Below are 24,258 nucleotides of genomic sequence, written 5' to 3' on the forward strand. Positions count from 1 at the left end.
TCGCAGTAAGGGGAAAAAGCATAGTGTGAAGGCCGCGGTTAGCTCCTGCCTGGCGCACCCCCTGATTTTGGGAACCGATTGGCCCGGGTTTGATAGATTAGTGGGGCAGTGTGTGGGGGTGCGCTCACGACCGTCAGGGTCATGGGATATGTGTGCTGTGCTCAGCGGTGATGCGAGGTTGTCCGACACTGCAGACGGGGAGGGGGAGCCGACGGTACCTTCACAGGAGGCTCCGTCGGTTCCCGTGTTCGACTCCATGGAAGATTTTCCACTCGAGCAGTCTCGTGATGATACTCTACGCTATGCCTTGGATCAGGTGATAAAAATTGATGGTCATATGGTGCGCCCTGACGCAGTGCTAACATATCCGCATTTTTCATTGTGCAGGGACAGAGTGTACAGAGTGAGTCGTGACACTCAGACAGAGGAAATCATAACACAGCTGTTGGTGCCTAAAAGCCGTCGGGAAATCGTTTTCCAGGCGGCTCATTATAACCCGATAGCGGGGCATATGGGGTATGAAAAAACGATGAATCGTATAATGGCCCGGTTCTATTGGCGAGGCATTCGGGCAGACGTGCGCCGCTGGTGCGCGTCCTGCTCCAAATGCCAGTTGGTTAACCAACCGGCCATCCCGAAAGCGCCTTTGCGCCCATTGCCGCTGATTAAGGTCCCATTTGAGCGTATTGGGAGGGACCTTATCGGGCCCTTTCATCGGAGTGCACGTGGATATCGCTTTGTGTTAGTTCTGGTGGATTATGCAACACGATATCCTGAAGCAGTGCCGCTGCGCACCATCTCTGCAAAGAGTGTAGCGCAGGCACTGTTTCAAGTTATCTCCTGAGTCGGGATCCCGAAAGAGATCCTGACTGATCAAGGCACCCAATTTATGTCAAAAACACTGAGAGAACTGTACGGATTATTGGGCATCAAGTCGATTAGAACCAGTGTTTACCACCCTCAAATTGACGGCCTGGTGGAGCGCCTGAATAAGACGTTGAAGTCCATGATCCGTAAGTTTGTGCACGAGGATTGTAGTAAGTAGGATAGGTGGCTTGATCCTCTGCTGTTTGCAGTGCGCGAGGTACCCCAGGCCTCAACGGGATTTTCTCCCTTTGAGCTGCTGTTTGGCAGAAAACCATGTGGGGTTTTGGATCTGGTTAAGGAAAGCTGGGAGGACGGTCCAAGCCCCAGTAAGAATGAAGTTCAGTATGTCCTGGACCTGAGCTCCACACACTAGGGCAGTTGTCATGGGAGAATTTGCTCCGGGCCCAGGAACGTCAGCGGCGGCTGTACAACAGAGGATCTAGGTTAAGACAATTTTCACCGGGAGATAAAGTGCTTGTATTGCTCCCATCTTCTAGCTCAAAATTACTCGCCAAGTGGCAAGGTCCCTTTGTGGTCACACGACGGGTGGGTGATGTCGATTATGAGCTTGTGCGGTCTGACAGGGGAGGGTCGACACAGATTTATCACCTCAACCTCCTTAAAGCGTGGAGAGAGGCGGAGTCGATTTCCTTGGTGACGGCAATTGCGGAGAGGGATGAGTTAGGGCCTGAGGTCCCAAAATCGACCAATCCCGCCTCGCTCCTTTGTGAAAACCACCTCTCACCGTCCCAGAGAGCAGACATAGCCCAGTTGCAGCAGCATTACGCTGATGTGTTCTCCCCCCTGCCAGGATGCACAAGCCTTATTCAACACCATGTTGAGACACACCTGGGCGTGACAGTGCGTTCACGTCCCTATCGGTTACCTGAGCACAAGAGAAAAGTGGTTCAGGCAGAATTGGAAGCTATGCTGGAGATGGGTGTAATTGAGGAGTCTAACAGCGCCTGGTGTACAAGAAGGATGGGTCTATCCGGTTCTGTGTGGACTATCGCAAGGTGAATGATGTGTCACGATTTGATGCCTATCCTATGCCCCGGGTCGATGAGCTCCTGGATCGCCTGGGCACTGCTCGTTTTTTTACGACACTGGATTTGACCAAGGGCTACTGGCAGATTCCCTTGTCTCCAGAGTCTAAGGAAAAAACGGCCTTCTCCACTCCGTACGGGTTGTACCAATTTGTCACACTTCCGTTCGGGTTGTTCGGGGCCCCAGCCACATTTCAACGCCTTATGGATCGGGTCCTGCGGCCGCATGCTGCGTATGCTGCCGCTTACCTGGATGACGTCATCATCCATAGCAACAGCTGGGCGGAGCATGTACAGCAGGTGGCGGCAGTGCTGGAGTCACTGAGGCGGGCGGGGCTCACGGCCAACCCAAAGAAGTGTGCCGTTGGACGGAGGGAGGTACGGTATCTGGGGTACCACTTGGGCGGCGGGCAGGTGCGTCCACAGGTAGACAAGACAGCAGCGATTGCAGCCTGCCCAAAACCTAAGACCAAGAAAGAGGTGAGGCGGTTTTTGGGGCTGGCCGGATATTACCGGCGATTTATTCCCAACTTCGCGGAGCTGACCAGCCCCTTGACCGACCTTACCCGAAAAGGTGCCTCTGATCCGCTCCGGTGGACGGAGCAGTCCCAGGCGTCACTTGAGAGGGTAAAGCAGACCCTCTGTGGGGAGCCTCTTCTCCACACACCTAACTTCTCTCTCCCATTTGTCCTGCAGACTGATGCATCGGAAGGGGGTTGGGGGCTGTTCTGTCCCAGCAGGTGCAGGGCGTTGACCGCCCAGTGCTTTACATCAGCCGGAAACTATCCGAGAGGGAGACCAGATACAGCACGGTGGAGAGGGAGTGCCTGGCCATCCGGTGGGCGGTCGGCGCTCTGCGGTATTACTTGCTGGGGCGCCCATTGACCCTCTGCTCGGACCATGCTCCCCTCCAGTGGCTCCACCGAATGAAAGACGTCAATGAACGGATCACCCGCTGGTATCTGGCACTACAGCCTTTTAAATTCAAAGTGGTCCATAGGCCGGGGGCACAGATGGCGGTGGCCGACTTCCTTTCCTGCTCGCATGGCGAGGTGGGGGGGGGGAGTAGGTTAGGCAAAGTCAGGCGGTGGAGGTATGTGGAGGGGGCGTGGTGCATCAGCTGCAGGAGAGAGCTGTGGAGAGAGCTCTGGGGAGCAGGACTAGGTGAGTGATTAGTACACCGGCAGTCACTTGTCTAATCACTCTCCTCTTTTAAAAACTCAGTAGCGTGCTGGAGCTGGGAGGAGGATTGAAGTGGAGTCGGCAGCACGAACCAGGAGGGAAGGCCTGCGAACGACTCCACATTCGTGAAAAAGGGTTAAATAAATTATACGTTGAACCGTCCGCTGTCTCTGAGTCTCTCTGAGAGAACCCGCAGTGGCAACAGGCCGCCACAGAGGCCATCTGAAACAACTTAACACTCAGAAAATGAATAGTAACGTGTAACACTCGTTCATGTCGCCATCCAGACCATGTTGCAACTCAAATGCCCTGCAGTGTAGGAAGTGTAGAGATAAAATAAACAACAATTTACTCTGTAAACAGCTGACTTCTCAGTAACCTTTTAACTTGGCTGGATTCCTTTTTAGATACTTAAGACTAAAGCTGCCTGCTACATATAAGACACTGACTGCTCATAAATACTACACACAACCCTGCTTAAGAGGAAAATATTAATCTCTTTAAGAACAAGAACAAAAAACAGTTAGGTTGCTGTAATTAAACCTTTACTTAAAAAACCTACTCTTGATTCAGAAGTGTTGGCTAATTATCGACCTATATCCAATCTCCCTTTTTTGTCTAAAGTTCGTGAAAAAATAATTGCAGCTCAACTTTGTGATCAATTACATAGAAATAATTTGTTTGAAGCGTTTCAGTCAGGATTCAGAGTGCATCATAGCACAGAAACGGCACTGGTGAAAGTTACCAATGATCTCCTCTTAGCCTCTGATAGCGGACTTGTTTCTGTGCTTGTCCTGTTGGATCTCAGTGCTGCATTTAATATGATCGATCACAGCATTCTGTTACAGAGACTTGAACATGTTATTGGGATTAAAGGAACTGCATTAGGCTGGTTTAAGTCATATTTATCTGATAGATTCCAGTTTGTTCTTGTAAATGAAGAATCTTCCTCACACACCGGAGTAAGTCATGGAGTTCCTCAGGGTTCTGTGCTTGGACCAATTATTTTTACTTTATACATGCTTCCATTAGGTAACATTATCAGACAGCATGGCATAAATTTCCATTGTTATGCTGATGATACTCAGCTGTACTTATCTATGAAACCAGATGAAACCAATAGGTTGGTCAGACTACAAGCCTGTCTTAAAGACATAAAGACCTGGATGACTCAGAATTGTCTGCTTTTAAATTCAGACAAAACTGAAGTTGTTCTCTTTGGACCTGAGCGCTTCAGGGAGAAATTGTCTAGTTATATAGTTACTCTAGATGGTATTTCCTTGGCTTCCAGTTCTACAGGGAGGAACGTTGGAGTCATTTTTGACCAGAATTTATCATTTGATGCACATATAAAACTGGTTTCCAGGACTGCCTTCTTTCACCTTCGTAATATTGTTAAAATCAGGAACATCCTGTCTCAGGGTGATGCAGAGAAACTAGTTCATGCATTTGTTACTTCAAGATTGGACTACTGTAATTCCTTATTATTGGGCTGTCCCACATATTCTCTGAAAAGCCTTCAGCTGATCCAAAATGCTGCAACCAGAGTTCTGATGAGAACTAACAGGAGATATCATGTTTCTCCAGTTTTAGCTTCTCTTCATTGGCTCCCTGTTAAATTCAGAATAGAATTTAAGATTCTTCTCCTCACATATAAAGCTCTTAATGACCGAGCTCCATCATATCTTAAAGATCTCATTGTAAGATATTTTCCTAACAGAGCACTTCGCTCCCAAACTGCAGGTTTACTTGTTGTTCCCAGAGTTTCTAAAAGTAGAATGGGAGGCAGAGCCTTCAGTTATCAGGCCCCTCTCTTGTGGAATAAGCTGCCAGTAAATGTCCGGGAAGCAGACACCCTTTCCACTTTTAAGATTAGGCTTAAAACTTTCCTTTTTGATAAAGCTTATAGTTAGGGATGGCTCAGGTGATCCTAAAACATCCCATAGTTAAGCTGCTATAGGCTTAGACTGCTGGGGGACCTCATCTGTCACACCTTTCCTCACTTTGCTCTCTTTTTCCCCCTGTTTAATTTCTCAAATGATTTTATGTACATGTGACATTATTGTGGTTATTAACTTGTGTTTCCCTGTTCCAACAGATATCCTTTGAATGGTGTTATGGTGTTTTTCACCCTCTTTTCCCTCTTTTCTGTCTTCTCAAACCCCAGCTGGTCGAGGCGGATGGCCACCCTTCCTGAGTCTGGTTCTGCCAGAGGTTTCTTCCTGGTTCTGGTTCTGCCAGAGGTTTCTTCCTGGTTCTGGTTCTGCCAGAGGTTTCTTCCTGTTAAAGGGAGTCGTTCCTTTCCACAGTCCCTCAGGCTCAGGACGGGAGATTGGACTGAAGACAAGTTTTGGTACAATCTGTTGGTTTCCTTAGCTAGGATATTATTTTTGAATTGGCTCTATATGAATGAATTGGATTATGATTACAATGAATTTAATTGCAATTGGCTTGAATTGGACTATATTATTTAAGTGCCTTGAGATGACAATTGTTGTAATCTGGCGCTATATAAATAAAATTGAACTGAATTTAATTGAATTGAGTTACACAATACAGGAACCCTTAACACAATTACAGATGTTACCTCTTTTCTTTGCCATTTGTTTAAAATCATCAGCGACAGGAACTACAACTATGTTGTTTTGTCACATGACTGCTGACGACATCATAGCCTCAAAGCCATACAGTTTTGTTGTTGTCTAAAACTATTTAAAACATGAGTTTATCGCTGTTAGGCTAGTTAGTCATGCACTCTACTGTTTGACTCCAGCTGCCCATAACACTGTCAAACTGAATTTGGTTTGTTCATCTGTCTCCAAAAAATGATTTTTTAAGTATGTAAACTGTATTGTAAACTGCAAAGGAGCATAGAATATTAAGAGCCATATACTTTAAGTGGAAATCAAGGTTTGTTATGTCAGAAAACATCAGCAAAATGCCTCTCAACAGATATCTGGATGAAATGTGTCATACTGAAAAGATAATGCTCGTAAGCTGGCAAAATACTGTGCTAGGACGATCAGTTAGCAGGAAGCGCAGAGCACCGCAGGCTCTCTGCATATAGGTGTGCAGGGCAGAGTGGATTGATGGAGTTGCTGCTGTGAATCACATTCTTTTTAACAATTTTTGATTTTGAACAGAGAATCCTTATTTCCACGGCTATAGAGCACAATTATGCACAAAATAGACTGGAAAACATCTAATTTATAAATCAATGACAGGACTGTGTCCATAAGGATGTCAGTGCAATCCTAGCATAAATCAAGTGTAATCAAATTAAGATAACTGATGTGCAAGACACCAACAGCACTGTCCATCAGTTTCGTTAATTCAGTGTTGCTGTTATGTGTTATCCTACTGTAAATTACGGTTAAACTTGACTTTGGTATCTTTGGATATATATGTTAATCTCCATGTTGTGGGATGTGCAGCCTTATGCAAACTGTTCTATAGTCCCCAAGCTACACACAAAAAGGATTGTGTTTAAGGGCCAGTTACCAATTATCATTTTAACTGAGCAGTAATGATCATTTTTATCCTCTTTGTTCAAGTTATTACAGTTTAGGATATATGATTTATGGATATAAGTAACAGCAGAAGACAGAATGCAGCTCAATTTATGATGGACTTCAACAACACTAATAGAATTTAAAATGTTTCCAAACATTTATTTCTGGTTAAAGAACAGAAGAATGTCGGCAGCTCAAACGATAAGTTTCCAGGGAAATTCAGCAGGTAACATGATTCAAGAAAACCCTTACTAATCAAGTTATTCAACAGCTGCAGTGCATTGGAGGTAATATATTGGATGAACGTATTAATAATATTAGGTGTGATTTCAATGTCTCAGTGTGTTACTATAACTTTCCTGTATCAGCTGAAGATTAGCTTACAGCTTCACTTGCTACTGTTTCTGTAGAGCTTCACAGATGCTCTGTAGAAGGATGACTATGACACTGACTAAGTGAAATAAGAACTTTTGCAGAGACAGAAACAAAATTAACACAAACACCTCTGTGTGTGGGGGATGGGGCTACCGCAGAACACCAACACAGCCAACATGTCTCACCGTTATCAGAGGCCATGAAAGTAACATTGTACATGTTGTTCTTGATATAGGGAGACTCTCGATCAAGGATGGCAATGGTGGAAATCCGTCCATTAACTGGGTCAATCTCCAGCCAGTTGGCAGGGTCATACATCTTGGAGTACCTGTGTTCAGACAGAGAGATTCAGCATGAGAAGCCACCTCAAAGAAGCTTATTTATCTGCTTACCTGGAGAGAGGCCAAGCAGCTACTGGAGAGTTGCAGCACTTCAGCCACGACTCATTCATTCATTTTCACCAAGAGAGAAAATCATGTTTTTCTCAGAATTAAAAATTCAATGTTCAACACATGTTCCCATGAAAACATATACAACAAACTACCAAACGAACTCTATGGTGCACAAAACACTCGCTTTATGTTTTTGAGCATGAATGTGCGTGCACTTGCATGTTTTTGTGAACACAATTTGCATCCACCATTGGCTGTTGCTAGGTTACAAAGACTTCAGCACTGCTTTTAGAAACAAGTAGTAGGATGCAAAAGAAAGACAGGTGGGGGAAAGAAAGCAGCAGTCCTGCAGGCTTTCTTCTCTTCTTGATGTTGAGCACATTTTTCTCCAGATAAGCTTTAACATGAAAACAGAGCTGGGACAGTCCTCATGTCACTCTTCTATTTGATCTGACAAATGAGTCTCTACAACTTCAGAGTCAGAGAACATTTGCAGGAAAACATCATTTTCATATTCATGAATATTTCATGTTTTTTGAAGGATTCTCAAACAACGTTAACAATGAAAAAATATCTTAATGTAACCGTAAACAATCATCATAAATCCTTTTTTCTACACATTAAATTAATATTATCAATGAAGATTATCTGCCTTTTTTATTGAACTTTCAGGTTATTTCATTTGTATCTGTGGGCAGCACCACTTACTGTTCCAGAAGATTTGTTAGCAAGGTTCATATACATTTGAATGCAAACTTTGTATCTAATCTTATCAAATAATTCAAGCAAGATGAAGATATATATAGTTAGGACATTAAGGTACCATTAATTAACAAAAGTGTCAATAATCGATTCTTACATAAAAATTTCTTTACTTATATATATGTACATACAGTATATACACACACACATACACACATTTAATAAGCTTATTTGTAGATTTCATACTTGATTGATTGTCTCATGACGTGATCTGGATCCCGGGCAGTGAATGTGGTGAGCAAAGACCCGGCAGGCAGACCTTCCTCTAGTTTAATGGATTTAGGGTTTGGGCTGAATTCTGGTCTCTCGTTGACGTCCAGGATTTGTACAGAGACAGTTGCTGTAGACTGACGAGGCAGGTGGATGCCGCGTGCCAGTGGGACCTCATTCTCTGCCTCCACCGTCAGCATGAAGGAACGGGTCAGCTCAAAATCTATGGGCTGGACACAGGAGGCCGGGTTGAGAGAGATGTGGTCTACTAGATATCCGGATAATACATGTGCAATCCACCATACATCTATGATGTACTCCCTAAATGCTATCAATTTCTTATCAATTAAGCCTATACATAAACTATTTTATTCTATTTGGTGTTATTTATTCTATTTGGTGTTAAATGTAAAACTAAAGCTGATTGTGAACGTGATATTCAGTATCTCTACACGTTTACCTGTCATCTCTATTGTAATATCTAAAGGCATCAAAAGCCAAAACAAAAAAAGGCCAAGAAATTTATAGTCTAATGAAGTTGTTTAATTTATGCACATTTTTGTAATATCTCTTTTTTAGTGAGTCATATATATTAGTGGTATATATAGGACTGGTAATTATGTGAAAGGTAATCTCTTGCATCTGGAGTTATATGGGTTCAGCCTATGAAGGTCCAAAAGGTTATACTTGCATCAAATCAGATCTAAAAGGGAATGTTTTGTCATCCACTCAGCCACAAAACCTTTGTAACATAAATTTCATCATCATCATCAGTCTGCCAGGATCCACTGGGTCCCTCTGCTGCTGACCGCATGCCAACTAAGCAGTCTTCAAAATCCTAATCAGTCTGAGCAAACAGACGATGAAAGCATGAATTCCCAATTATATTTCACTATAACATCACCAAATGATTTGAGGAAGAGGCAGTGACCAGTTCAGTTTAAAAGGTCACAATCTTTACAACTATCATACCATTTTCATCAGGTACAAACTAGAAATGCTACAAACTTAAATGTGAATTGCTAATCATTTTAAGGATGAATTCATCAGATGTACAAAACATTTCGAACAAAGATCATGGTCATTAATTTGAGTGGATAGTTAGCAGGATAGCAGGAGACATGTTATTCATCCATCCATTCAATTAATTTCAATTTAGTTTAGTTTATTTATATAGTGCCAAATCACAACAAATGCACTTCAATGATACAGTCCAATTCAAGCTCAATTCATTGTAATCATAATTCAATCAAATCCAATTCATAAATTCAAAATTAGTCCAATTCATAAATACAGAGCCAAATAAAATTTTTCTAGCAAAAACAATTTTCTAGCAGAAGAAACCAACAGATTGCTCCGAAACATTCATTATTGTCCGCTTATCTGAGGTCAGGTTGTGGAGGCAGATCCAGGAGGGAAACCCAGACATCCCTCCTCCCAGAGCCACTATCCTGGGGGATCCGGGGGTATTCCCAGACTAAATGAGGCATGTAATCCCTCCATTTTGTTACAAGTCTGCTGTAACAAGCTGGAAGGATTTCCAGCTTGGCTCATCCTCCCAGTTGGTTGAGCCCGATAAACCTCAGAAGGGAGGCGACCAGGAGGCATCCTTATCAGATGCCCGAACCACCTTAGCTGACTCCTTTCAATGTGGAGGAGCAATGGTTCTACTCTGACCTCCTTTCGGATGGTCGAGCTCCTCCCGTTATCTCTAAGGCTGAGCCCAGCCACCCCTGGGGGAAACTCAATTCATCTGCTTGTATCTGCGACCTCAAAACCCAGATGTTGTGATGTCAACTCATACTATAGGTATGACACCCTGCTCTCCCTGACTATGCCTTGAAATCCTGTCAATGAAAATGACAAACAGGAATGGTGACAAGGGACAGTCCAAAATGCAATGAGCTCAACCTCCCCCAAAACCCCTTGGGGTACATGGTCGTAAGCCTTCTTCAATTCCACATAACACATGGTCAAACACCTATGATTCCATGTCCCCTTCCCCTAAGTGAGAAAAACTCTACCGGAGGTGTGAGTTGAAGATCTCATGGACAAGGGTCTCCACCAGACATTCCAAGGTCACCCTCACTACCCATTTGGGCTCATCAGGTCTGTCTGGCAGTCTTCCCCGCCAATGGATCCAACTCACCACCAGCTGGTGATCAGCTGACAGCTCTACCCATTTCTTCATCCCTTCCGCCTGTCCAAAACATTTGGCCGCAGGTCTGATGATACGACAGCAAAGTCGCACATTGCCCTTTGGCCTAAGTTACCTTAGTACCAGGTATACCAGGTACCACCTTATGCTCAAACATGGTGTTGTAATGAACAATCCATGTTTCGGCACAGAAGTCCAAAAAGAAATTGCTGCTTGCGTTCAGATCAGGGAGGCCATTCCTCCCAGTCACACACCTCCAGGTCACTCTATCATTGTCATTGGCATCAAAGTCCCCAAGAAGAACAATGGACTCCCCAGGTGGTCACCCAGAGACTGCTGAATCACCTTCCACCCAGAGTCCAAGAAGGCTGGGTAATCTGAGCTTCTGTTTGGTGCATACATACACTGTGTGGAGGTGAGCCCAGCTATATGTAGTTGGTATCACTCCACCTCACACACCAGCCCCGAACTCATATAGCACTTGAGCTTGAATTTCCTCCCTGCTGGTGTTGAGGCCACATGATTGGGGCTTCCTCTTTATTCTTTGGGCCAAGACCAGGGCCGGGGGAATTAAATCTATACATGGCTTGACAGTTATTTAAATATGTCGGGTTCCTTGTTAGTTCAGGTACAAACTACTGGCTTTTGTAAAAACAAAATGACTCACTATAGTTTATAATCTGTTGTATTTTGTATGTTATGTTTGTCTTATTGTGTGTTTACATCCACATGTGGGCTGGAACTTTTTTTTTTTTCGTCAGATAGCACATTTGTCTCCAGGATGAGGCACTCCCACTTCATGGGTCATTATCATTGCATGCATTTGTGTACAATAAAGTAGATGGTCCAGATATCGTAAGAAAAAAATCTATTAAATTAGTAGTGTCAGAAATTGAATTTACACAGAACACAGCCTGTTGTACAATATGTTCCTGCCTGTCTGAGCATCATGTCTTTAAACCTTTGTTTATTCTTATGTGATGGCTTTTTTTTTAGATCAAATCCCACCTTGACTACAGTAAACAAGCCCTCATTGGTGGTGGGGTCAGTGGGGATAGAAAAGCATCCTGTGGGGTCTCCAGCAACGATGCGGTACACAGTGCTCCAAGCTGGTGTGTGAGGCTGGTCTTTGTCCGTCACAGTTAGATTGGCAACAATCACGTTCACCCTATTTTCATGAACCTCCCCAAAGAACTGTGGAAAAAAAACAACAAACAAACAAACTAAAGAAACAAAAACATTTTTACAATTTTGATTTCACTTTAAAGATACCAAAAAAACCTTGAACACATCATTTGTTTAATGCAGCTCCTCTGACATCCCAAGGCCAATACTTGGCATCCTACACAAACACTCTTCCTTTCAACCTGTTCAGCTAATGAAAAGGATACATAGATTGGAGGTTTCATTGACTTTTTACTATCATCTGCCCAATGCCAAGAAAACCTCTGAAAGCTTTAGTGTCATTTACGAGAACAGTGCCTCACCCCGTTTGCTGATTAAGAGCCTGTATATTCTCTTTCTCTTTGTGTGTGTATGTGTGTGAGTGAAAATACCGAGTCGGTTGTGAATTCAGGGGGATTGTCATTGACATCAGTGATCCTGATGACAGTGGTGGCAGTGTTGGAAAGGCCATAAGTAGGATTTCCCTCCATGTCAGTGGCCTGGATGATTAGGCTATACTGGGTAACTTTCTGGAATCAGACAAAGTCAATACAAACAAGCTTTGAATGTCAATATAATGGTACAGAAATAATTTAAGCCGACTGATAAGTAGACCGTTGCTGTTAAATAACATTCACAGAGCTGGAAAAACTCAAGAGACACAATAACACTTTGTTTTTGACAAAAAAAAATTATTTAATTTCATCTATGAATAAATGGTAAACAACATACTGTTACTGAAGTTTAACAGGCCACATCTGACATCTATCAGTTCTCACTACAGCTCAGAGAAACTAAAAACCTAATTCAGGTGTGGAGGCCGTATGTTAAGATCCAGAGCTACAGAACCACAGAACAACGGAGACATCTAGTGTTTCCAGTCCTGCTGGAATTAGCTGTGATAAACATCCAGATCCCAGAAACTACTAATGTGAATTCAGTGTCAGAAACAATTAGCTTGCGTTCAACTGTGTGTTCAGAATGTAAAATGTGTTGAATCACACAAACACAACAAATTTGAGAAGAAGTAATGTCATTTTCCATTTGTAATCTGCAGCTCGCAGATTGACTTCACTCTACCTGACTTGACTTTTCATCACTTTGTTTTCCACTCCTCAACTTGGGAGGGAAGTGGGAAACTGGCGCCACAGGCCTTTTTCACACACGGACTGCAGTCCTGAATTTTTTAAGAGATGCTCTGGAGGGTTGGTATGTGAGCATGCAAATCATTCACAGCACATGTAAATGACTTTTTGTGGATATTTTGACTGCGGTCTCTCTCTGGATTATCGTAACTGAGATAATGTGTGAATATAGCACTTAAACATCCAGATCATTTAGTGCAAGTGTGTGTGCTGGTAAGAGTTGATGCTGGATAAGTTCAAACACATCTGGTATTGATATCAATTTAAAAACATTTATCAAAGAGCCTCATCCATACTTTTTGCCTCCTGCATGCTCCATAATAGATGGAAAGGGCTTTATATAGCAGACTTGACTGGTTTCGTGCTGACTCTTCATGGTCATGGTCAATAGATACTGGCATGCAAACTGCATGGCCTTAGAACAGATGGGGTTCTATAGGACCCAGTGATGTAAGAATATTACAGGAAAAAAAGCTACACGTTCTCTTAATGCTTCAAGAAACACTGCTAGCTGGGTGCACATTCAGGCACAGAGAGCAGCTGCTTCATGTGGATACAGAAATTGCCTTGCAAAATATCCAGCCAGTCATACACACACCTCCCGATCAAGGCCTGCTGCCACAGTGATGATGTCACCAGTCTTGTTGTTAATGGTAAATATGTTGGAGGAGGGGCTCTGGGGATTCTGGGAAAGGATCTTGTATCGCAACATCCCATTGGCCATTTTTGGATCATCTTTGTCCACTGCTGTCACTGTCATCACAAAGGACCCTGCAGGGAAACACACAGCAAGTCAATGCACCAATGCATGTGTGCACGTGTGTGTGCATGTGTGCGTGCACATGTTCCTACCAGGTTTGGATCCCTCAGGAACAGAACCATTGAAGATGGTGTGTATGAACTCTGGTCTGTTATCATTCTGGTCGATAACATTAATGACAATGTCAATGGGGTTCTCAACCTGATTCCCATTCAGGTCCACAGCATGGGCTCGCAACTGTACACAAACACACACAAACACACCTAAAGAAGTTGCCATAAAATACAAATAAACTGCTTGCTATAAATAATATGAGCTTAGTTTAGCCCTTTGTCAAATCTCTGAAGGTAAAAGACAGTCCACATTAATCACAGCGAATGAGTATATCTTATGTGTACGTACATGTGTGCATTTTTTAGCACATTTGAGTTAATAAAAGTCTTTACCAGAGGGACAATAATGCATATTGTATTAAATTCTCTCCCCCCCATACTAATTTAAAAGAATAAATGTAATAAAAATACAAAAAGAAATACAATTTAAAAAAATTATTTGGTTAAACAAGTGGGGTGCTTTTCATATTGATTATATATACCATGATGTCACCCTCTGCTTAGTTCACATTTTTGATGCGTCAGATTTAATTTAACATTAATTTAATGTTTTCATGTGCCCATGTTTCTTTGTCCCGTTTAGGAGATGGGCTGCTGCATAGTTGTAGCTGCATACAAACTTGTAGACGGTTAAGTTCTGATTGGCCGTACAGGGAGTTGCAATAATCTAAAAGTGAAGAGATAAAAGCATGTGTGACCTTTTCAAGATCAGCCCTTCTTAGATAGTGTTAGACTTTGGCTAGAAGCCGAAGCTGAAATAAACTAGCTTTGACCACAGAGCTGACCTGCTTGTCCAATTTAAACGCCCCATCGATAATTACACCAAGGTTTCTGACCTGGGAACCTAAGTAAGGTGCAAGTGGGCCAAGGGAGCTGGCAAGGACCTGGACCAGGTCAGGGCGACCAAATAGCACAATCTCTTTTTTGTTTTCATTTAATTTTAAGAAGTTTAGCTCCATCCATGTTTTAATGTCCATCATGCAATTAAACACAGCATGAAGGGATTCCTTGGAGGGTGCCTTTAATGGTACACCTGCACATCATCAGCAAAGCAATGAAAAGGAATACCATGCTTCATAAATATCGACCCCAGGGGTAGCATCTATAGGGAGAACAGGTCAGAGGGGGCACTCAGGAGGAAAACTGCCCCAATTGCACACAGAAGGATCTATCTGCGAGGTAGGATTTAAACCACTCTAGAGCAGAACCTTTAATGCCCACACAGTGCTCGAGGCATGACAGGAGAATAATGTGATCCACTGTGTCGAATGCTGCTGTGAGATCTAATAGCATTAAAAAGGCACAGTTACCAGAATCAAGGTTTAATAGAAGATCATTAAAAACTTTTAAAAGAGCTGTTTCAGTGCTGTGAAGGGGCTTAAAACCAGACTGAAACTGTTCACCAATGTTTGCCCGATCTAGGAATCCTTGCTGTTGGTTTAAAACAACTTTCTCTAAGACCTTGGAGATAAACGAGAGTTTGGAAATTGACCTGAACTTAAAAAGAACCAAGGGATCCAAATTTTCCCTTTTTAAAAGAGGCTGCACTGTGGCATGTTTGAAGGAGGCTGGGACGTGTCCAGAGCTGAGACACAGGTTTATAAGAAACAAAATAAAAGGCCCAGCTGAGTTGAAAACATTCTTAAAGTGGGATGGAATGCTGTCAGATGGGCAGTTAGCAGGGCGTAGGTGTTGAACTATTTCAGTAAGTGCAGAAAGTGAGACAGGCTCAAACTGGTGAAAAACAGCTGAGCTTGCTGTAGGAGTTACGGGGTCCTGGGCATGCAGGGGGAGTGAGTATCTAAGGGTAGAAATCTTATTGACAAAGAATTGCAAAACGTCCTCACACAGAGAAGATGACAGTTCAACAGAGACAGCATCACTCGTGAGTCAAATACATTAAAAAGAACCTGAAGTTTGTGAGCGTTTTTTGAGACAAGTGGGGAAAAATATTCAGTTTTGAGACTGAACCTCAAGTTGCCTTTAATTCAATTCAATTCAGTTTTATTCATATAGTGTCAAATCACACCAAATGTCATCTCAGGGCACTTCAAAGACTGGCGACAGCTTGCTTTGCTAGTACCTTGCATTGAAGCTATGCATAAATAGGTGAATGAGAGACACCTTGTGAAGGACTTTATTACCCATACCGAAGTTAAATGTTGCCATACAAGTGCCTAATATAAGTTTAACATAAATTGACCACTTGTCAGTCACACTTACCCTTCTTTCTTTACCTTATCCTAAATGTGGTTATTGTTTTACAAAATTATAAAATAAAAAAAAATCATGCTACACTGAAGAAGACTCAAATCTAAAGATTAAAACCACGAACTCATAAGGAAAATGGTGGACAAATTAAGTGAGGAGTAGAATCAGACTATAATCTGCCTTCTTTTTTTCAACTATATATGTTGGCTCCTGCTGCTCATTTAAAAGACTACAGCAGCACTAAGGCACTTCTAGCCAGCTTTACTTTTCCATCCATTTTTTCTATAAAGTCCATGTTTTTTCATGGCAGCTGGAGGAAGCAGCCAGCCTCTCTACTGAGTGGGAGAGGGTGAATCAGAGTGATCTTGGTGTCATCAAAAGCTTCACACTTTGATTCTTTGAGAATTCCATGGATAGTATGAAGGCTGTAAATATAAAATCAAAATATAATGTTTAACTTTCTATACATGATCTTTAATATTTTTCTATAAGTGACTAAAATATAGTGGAATCAAAATATAATATAGTATAATCATTAAGTTGAAGAAAAGTCAAAGAAAAGAGGGTAAGAAAAAGACTGGCCAGCTCAGTCACATGGTTTTCCCAGCAGTGCAGCAGAGAGCCTAAAACAAGCAAGAGCTGAAAGAGTCTACAGAGAAGGTCTTGAAGGTCAGCAGAGAGAATATAAAGATTCTGCTGATGCCTGTGGGTTAGACTTCAGACAGCTATAGACTTAAAGTGATTTTACAGAAGATATAAAAACATCATTCTGTCCCATTACATCTGTTTTTCTGTCTAATTATTTTAGAACCACTAAATTTAGGCAGCCCCATGTTGTGCCAGCCCAAAAATAATTTAACCAAGCAAATGGTCTGGGGCTCTGTTGGTCGGGAGCAGGTTCAGCAATGTCAAATCAACTTCTTAATTATTATTCATATTCAGTAAAATTATTAATGAAAATGATAAGCTTCAGGGCACCACTGACTGATGTCAGAGTCTAATAACTAAAACCCAGTATTAGTCTCAAAATATGTTGGTCTATATGTGTCAACCTGGGACAGACATGACACACAGCATATATGAAGGCTATGAATCTGAGCACAGACATTCGCAACCAGCAGTTCTCACAGTGAAACATACACAATGACCACAAACAACTTATTCTTTCAAATAGTACAATAGTACACAGTCTGTTATGTTTTACTATTAACTATTAAGCTTCTTTGAAATTGAAAAATTTATCTTAAAAGATTGATACCACTTTTTCAAATAACACCCTCTGAGGCGTATCTATTGAACATCATTTGGTAAAAGATGCTGAATACAGAAACTGACTGGCCCTGATAAGTCACTGCTTTACAGTGTATGTCGTATCAGCATGAGACTGTCAGAGCCAAAGCCTCTCTCATGAATAAACATGTAGGCCAATCTCTGCTTCAAGCCCTGACAGCTACACCCAGTCACATGAATATTCATCACACAGCTTAAATGCAAATTACCCTGCTGCGAGTCCTGATTTTCACTCTCCCGTGTGATCTGTGTGTGCATTCCTTCAGATCAAAAGGTTAGACTCTGCTTGCCGAAGTGTTTGTGCTTCTATTAGATAAAATGAGCAAACACAAGGAGTCTTTTTTTTAAATTCTTCATCTCTGTATATGAGTGAAAATAAATCCAAGAAACTGTGACAACAAAGATGAAAATAAGAGAAGATTGGGAGGACAGAATGCTGGGGTAAACTGAGAGGAGAGTTATCCTTCCAGAAGCAAGTAGGTACAGTGTGGCAGCAACTAAAAAGTTATATAGCAGTATAATAATTCAATTTAGTAATAATTTTTAAACCCAATATGTTTTCATTTTTTCCAGGTCTAAGTAAATTGGCAAAAGAAAATAAATCATGAAAAACAAAATCAAACTTTTAAATTGTTTGTTGAGATTGTATGAAAGGAGCAGTATATTTATGTCTTACTATTGGGAGTATGCAATACATGTTATTTCAAATAGCCATCCAATACTATATGAACATTGTGAACTATACATTATTTGTGTGTGTGTGTGTATTTTCCATTGTAACTGTGAAGGCATTTTTTAGCCCATTTGAGTTTATAAAAATTTTACCAGAGGGACAACAATGTATATTGTATTAAATTCTCTCCCCTCTATACTAATTTAAAAGAATAAATATAATAAAATTACAAAAATGATTTGGTTAAACAAGTGGGGTGCTTTTCATATTGATTATATATACCATGATGTCACCCTCTGCTTAGTTCACATTTTTGATGCGTCAGATTTAATGTTTTAACCATTACCATGTTGTTTTTTGTGAGCATTAGTATTGATTTATCAGCCAAGGGAGTGGAAAGTTGTATAAAGGTCAATAGAAAGAACAAACTCTCACAAGCACACACACACATACACAATTAGCAGCAGGAAACAGCAAATGCTTTGGAGCATTTGCCAACATGTTTATACAATGTCTCACCTGCTGATGTTCAGGAGATTTTATAATGAGGCTGGGTGGAAAATCTCTGTAAGAAGTCCACAATAAATGTTTGGGACATTTGAGTTCTCGCATGCCAGTACTCTGGATCATCGCAAGAAAATTTCAGGATTCCAGTGCATGCGTGAAAACGGTTGCATTGACCCAAGTCCAATTCAACGTGCTAAATCAGCTGGAAAAAATGTCGAGTTCGACAATGCACATGGCGCATTACACTCCAAAAGACAAGAGAGACAGATGTTCCAAACATGCTCAACAGCCAGGGTTGCCTAATATATAGAAAATTGATCGTTATCACAATATCAAGACACCATTGATATTGCAAAGATATATTGACTTGAAATAGGATAAGTACAAGTGTGTTAATGAGGGCTCAGTTCTACCAGGAGGACTTTAACTAGCTAGCACAGCCGCAAAAGTGGAATGCATCCATCATTAATAAAACTGAGACTGGCACGATATATACAAGAGTTTGTTTAAATTTCTCAGCTCATAATGCCAATGCAATATTGAACAATGACATTACATACCACACATTTTCCGATCAACGGCTGATTGTTGGCTTGGTATAAAAGGGATTTAAGAATGGACAGATGTGTGCATGCTCTTTGTGATATATGATCGCCATAGACAGCCATTGGTTTGCTGTTCAGTCCAAGACCATTCATTAAGTTGAGACTGAACCTCAAGTTGCCTCTAATTCAATTCAGTTCAGGGCACTTCAAAGACTGGCGACAGTTTGCTTTGCTAGTACCTTGCATTGAAGCTATGCGTAAATAGGTGAATAAGAGACACCTTGTGAACGACTTGCCAAAGTTAAATGATGCCATACAATATAAGTTTAACATAAATTGATCTTTAACATATTAGGATTGTTAATTACAAAAAAGACAAAATATGAAAATCTGATTTGCCCCAACGTTTTTCATTCAGAAAGACAGAAACACTGAAGTTTAAAAGCTGTTACTCTTTAATGCTAGACCTATTTACAGTGAAGTGATCAGCAGAGTAGCGGCAGTTTAGCAGTAGTAGATCATCTCAACAAAAAAAGATTCTGCTGGTGTTGTTAAACTGCAAAAACAGGTAGTCAGCAGGCAGTAAACAGGCATGTTTCTTTAACCTATCAAAGATCTTTGGCTCTGTACAGCAACATGCCAGCAGGGACATTTCATTTTGGTCCCTTTCAAGACATGCTGGCCAGAGTAGTGATTGTTTTCCAAATTACTTTGGTAATGTCAAAAGAACAAAGACAAACATGCACTATAGCCATGCTGTTTATTAAACGTATACACAGAATCAGTGAAAGGTGAAGCCACTGCCATTCATCATCTTGTTAGAAGGCTCTGTCCTGTTTGGAAACCTGGTGGTTCTGGCATTCATGGAAACAGTCCTTTTCACATATCCATTGTGCCTCATCGCTGCGAAAAAGATCACATTGTTAACCCGCTGCAGATCTTTTTTAGTGTACACATGGCAGATGGAGACCACTCAGCTCGCATCAGTGTGTCATCAATCAGGCAGCGTGGAATCAGCTGAGTGACGGCAGCGCCACCGGTTAGAGCACTGTGTACTGGAATGCTGGCACTTACAAACATGGCCCATTTGGCCTCTGTTATTGCCTCCCTTGCCATCTCTGAAACTTATTAGCAATCAACTTTAGTCCTCTCCGTACTATCATGTACCACATGACACCGATATGCAACAAAGATTTATCAGTCACAAGCTGAAAATTAAATGTGAAAAGGCCCAAAAACACTCCCCAGTGGTAGCATATTGCCCCAACAGAATAATGCACCACACCACTTTAGGGTTGTCATTATCCTAGAATTTCAAACTCAATATCAATAGAAAGAATAAACTCTATACCATTTTTGATACCTTGGAGGGAAAAATGTTATAAATTTTTTTTTAACAAACAGCTCCAGATGCAAACCGGATGTCGTTTCCAGATGGAAAGGCCAAGGTGTTGATTTACCAGTTGATCTGAGTTCCAACTCTTGTCTGTGATTATGGGATCACAGACCCAATAATGAGATTGCTTGTTCAAGCACCACAATTTTTCTTCCTTAGGGATCTGCTTTGCTGTAAGACGTATTGCATCACTTCCTGTTGCTTTGCATGCGCACTGTGATATTTCTCGCTCCTCTTGAACTACTAATAATCACCTTATTTCTCCCTATAATTTACACATCTTGCATAGTTAACTCTGTCGCATACTTGTTATATTCTAACGCTCACTCTTACAGATCTTTAGTTTTTATTTTTCACTTTTTAGCGGTGTGTCGGGTTCTCTAGCTTAGCATGGCTACCAGTTCTCTTCCTTCATCTCCTGCTTTCACCTGCTCCGTGTGTCAGATGTTTAGTTACTCCTCTGCCTCCTTTAGTGATAACGGTACATGTAACAAATGTAGTCTTTTTGTAGTTTTGGAGGCAAGGTTATCTGAATTGGAAGCTCGGCTCTGCACTGTTGAAAACCACCTGATAGCGAGCCAGGCCCCTTTAGTCAGTGCGGAGCCACCTAGCCGAGCTAGCTCTGTTAGTCGTCCCCTAGCAGAACCCGAGCAGCCGGGACTTAAGAGTGGCTGGGTGACTGTCAGGAAGAGGAGTCATAGTCCTAAAGTCAAGCCCGTGGTTCACCATCAACCTGTCCACGTTTCAAATAGATTTTCCCCACTCAGCGACACACCCGCTGAGGACAAAACCCTGGTAATTGGCAGCTCTATAGTCAGAAACGTGGCATTAGAGACACCAGCTATTAGTCAAATGCATTCCAGGGGCCAGAGCGGGCGACATAAAATCCTATTTAAAACTGCTGGCTAAGGATAAGCGTAAATACGGTAAAATAGTTATTCACGTCGGCGGTAATGACACCCGGTTACTCCAATCGGAGGTCACTAAAATTAATGTTGCATCGTGTGTAATTTTGCCAAAACAATGTCTGACTCCGTAGTTTTCTCTGGACCCCTGCCAAATCTGACCAGTGATGACATGTTTAGCCGCATGTCCTCATTCAATCGCTGGTTGTCTAGATGGTGTCCAGCAAACAACGTGGGCTACATAGATGATTGGCAATCTTTCTGGAGAAAACCTGGTCTGATGAGGAGAGACGGCATCCATCCCACTTTGGAAGGAGCGGCTCTCATTTCTAGAAATATGGACGAATTTATTAGTCATCCAAAAACATGACATCCCAGGGTTGAGACCAGGATGCAGAGTTGTAGTCTTACACACTTCTCTGCGGCTTCCCACCTCATGCTGCCCCCCCCTCAATCAAAAAACACAAAAGGAGCAAATCCTCTTGTGCAAAAAAAATTTAAAACAAAAACTTTAACTGAACAAAAACATCAAACTATTAAATGTGGTTTGCTGAATATTAGATCTCTCCTTTGAAGTCTCTGTTAGCGAATGATTTGATTTGTGATCATCATATTGATATATTTTGTCTTACAGAAACCTGGCTGCAGCAGGAGGATCATGTTAGCATTAATGAATCAACTCCCTCTGACTATTTAAATGTTCACGTTCCTCCAACCACAGGCAGAGGAGGAGGAGTGGCAGCTATCTTCAGATCAGGGTTACTAATCAGTCCTAGACCCAATATTAGTTTTAGCTCTTTTGAATCTCTGATTCTGTCACGATTTATGTTCTGTTCCATGTCTTGTCTCGTCATTTCCTGTTTTATTTTGAAAGCACTGACCTTCTCTCGTTTCAGGTATCTTGCCCTTCCTCCCGTGTCAGGTGTCTCATTGTCTTCCCTGATTCCCAAAGTGTTTCCACCTGTTCCCCTTGGTCCCTCATGTTCAAATAGTCTGCGTTTCCCTTGTCTTGTGCCAGTATGTTGTTTCTGTCCATGAGCTTCATTACCAGCCACCTCTTGATTCACAGCCATCGTTTCCACGAGCCTGCAGTGAGTGATCCTCCTGCAGAGCTATCTTGATTTGTAATTTATTCATAGCCATAGTTTATTTATTCACCACGGTAAGTTTCATAGCTTTGTTTTGTTCCTCCGTTTTTTTATTTGTAAGTTTCATAGTTCCTCCTCTAGTGGAGTGTTTTCGTTTTCTTCTAAGATCTGTCACGCCTCCGTTAAAGGAGTGCTTTAAGATTAGTTTAAGTTTCATAGTGAGAGCGTCCTTTGTTTAAATCCGCCTCATCAGGAGAGCGCAAGTTTGTTTTTTATTGTTCATAGCTTTTCTGTTTTCCTCCTGGCATGGAGAGAACTTTTGTTTAACTTTCATAGCTGCACTCATCCTCAGCCATAGTTGCTGAGGAGAGCGCTTAGGATTTTCACAGCCTGTTCTTTCGCTCTGTGAGGAGATCCTCATCCTGCCTTGCTTTGCTCTGCTCTATTTATTTAACCTTTAAACCTCTTTTGCATCTGAACTGACCCTGCATCTGAGTCCTGAGGTCCCAGATTCTCAGTTTTTCCCACCCAAAGTGGAAATCACAAAAACCTCTTGTGTATCATCCACTTGGGCGGCTGTAGCTCAGGAGGAAGAGCAGTCACCCACTAATCGGAAGGCCAGTGGTTCGACTCTGGCTTCCCCGAACCCCACGTTGCCTCCCAGTGTATCATTGGGGTATGAATGTGTGTATGAATGATTAGAAAAGTACGTAGTTATGAATCCTAAGACGTGCTGTATGAGTGGGGTGAATGCCACGTAGTGAAGCGCTTTGAGTGGTCAGTTAGACTAGAAAAGCGCTATACAAGTACAAGTCCATTTACCTGGCCCTTATTCCAAGTTTCTGTCTGACTTCTCAGAGTTTTTATCCCAGTTAGTGCTGAGTACAGATAAAGTCATTGTAGTGGGTGACTTTAATATTCATGTAGATGTTGAAAATGACAGCCTAAATATTAACTTTAATTCTGTATTAGACTCTATTGGATTTTCTCAAAGTGTTCACAGACCTACTCACTGCCTTAATCATACCATTGACCTTGTGCTGACTTATGGCATTGAGAGTGAACAGTTAACAGTGTTCCCTCATAACCCTGTCTTGTCTGACCCTTTTTTAATAACTTTTGAATTTACATGACTTGACTACACGGTTTCTGAGAAGAATTCTACATATAGAAGGTGTCTGTCAGAGAATACTGTAACCAGATTTAAAGAGTTGATTTCATCATCCTTTTCTTCACTGCCCTGTGCTGATATGACAGAGGACGGCTACCTAAATTTTACTCCAGTAGAACTTGACTCTCTTGTTGACAGCACTACAGCTTCAATGCGTACAACACTGGACAATGTTGCCCCTCTGAAAAGGAAGGTAATCAGTCAGAAGAGGTTGGCTCCTTGGTATAATTCACAGCTGCTTTAAAGCAGACTGCAAGAAAGCTGGAGAGACAGTGGCTTTCCTCTAATTTAGAAGAGTCTCAATTAGTCTGGAAAGATAGTTTAATAACGTATAAGAAAGCACTTCTTAAAGCTAGAACTGCTTATTATTCATTATTGATAGAAGAGAATAAGAATAATCCCAGGTTTCTTTTCAGCACTGTTGCCAGGCTGACAAAGAGTCCGAGCTCTGTTGAGCCATGTATTCCTTTAACTCTCAGCAGTGATGATTTCATGAGATTCTTCATCAATAAAATTGTTTCTATCAGAAAGAAGATAAATGGAATCCTTCCCACTATTATCACTGATGTATCATCAAGTAGAGCAGCTTTAGAAGTATCTTTAGAACCTGATTTGTATTTAGATGGCTTCTGCCCAGTTGATCTTTCTGAGCTAACAACAGCAATAGTCTCTTCTAAACCATCAACTTGTATGTTAGACCCAATCCCAACCAGACTGTTCAAGGAGGTTTTCCCCTTAATTGACACTTCCATATTGGATTTGATCAATTGGTCTTTGTTGATAGGA

General features: G+C 41.7%; 2 protein-coding genes across 2 annotated transcripts in view; one reads left to right on the forward strand and one right to left on the reverse strand.

Annotated features, from left to right (window-relative positions):
- Window positions 1-24,258, forward strand: part of cpt2 (carnitine palmitoyltransferase 2) — a 397,454-nt gene that overhangs the window by 91,934 nt on the left and 281,262 nt on the right. The window lies entirely within an intron of this gene.
- The window catches only part of LOC140312420 (cadherin-2-like), a 127,212-nt gene that overhangs the window by 47,284 nt on the left and 55,670 nt on the right, over window positions 1-24,258 (reverse strand). The window contains exons 6-11 of the mRNA XM_072390255.1: window positions 13,666-13,810; window positions 13,412-13,584; window positions 12,061-12,198; window positions 11,513-11,698; window positions 8,323-8,576; window positions 7,168-7,310 (exon numbers count right to left, since the gene is read on the reverse strand). Of these exons, the coding sequence (XP_072246356.1) occupies window positions 7,168-7,310; window positions 8,323-8,576; window positions 11,513-11,698; window positions 12,061-12,198; window positions 13,412-13,584; window positions 13,666-13,810 (1,039 nt within the window). The remainder of the gene's footprint in view (window positions 1-7,167; window positions 7,311-8,322; window positions 8,577-11,512; window positions 11,699-12,060; window positions 12,199-13,411; window positions 13,585-13,665; window positions 13,811-24,258) is intronic.

Source organism: Leuresthes tenuis, unplaced genomic scaffold, assembly GCF_036924035.1.
Source record: "Leuresthes tenuis unplaced genomic scaffold, fLeuTen1.0.hap1 SCAF_7, whole genome shotgun sequence".
NCBI lineage: Eukaryota > Metazoa > Chordata > Actinopteri > Atheriniformes > Atherinopsidae > Leuresthes > Leuresthes tenuis.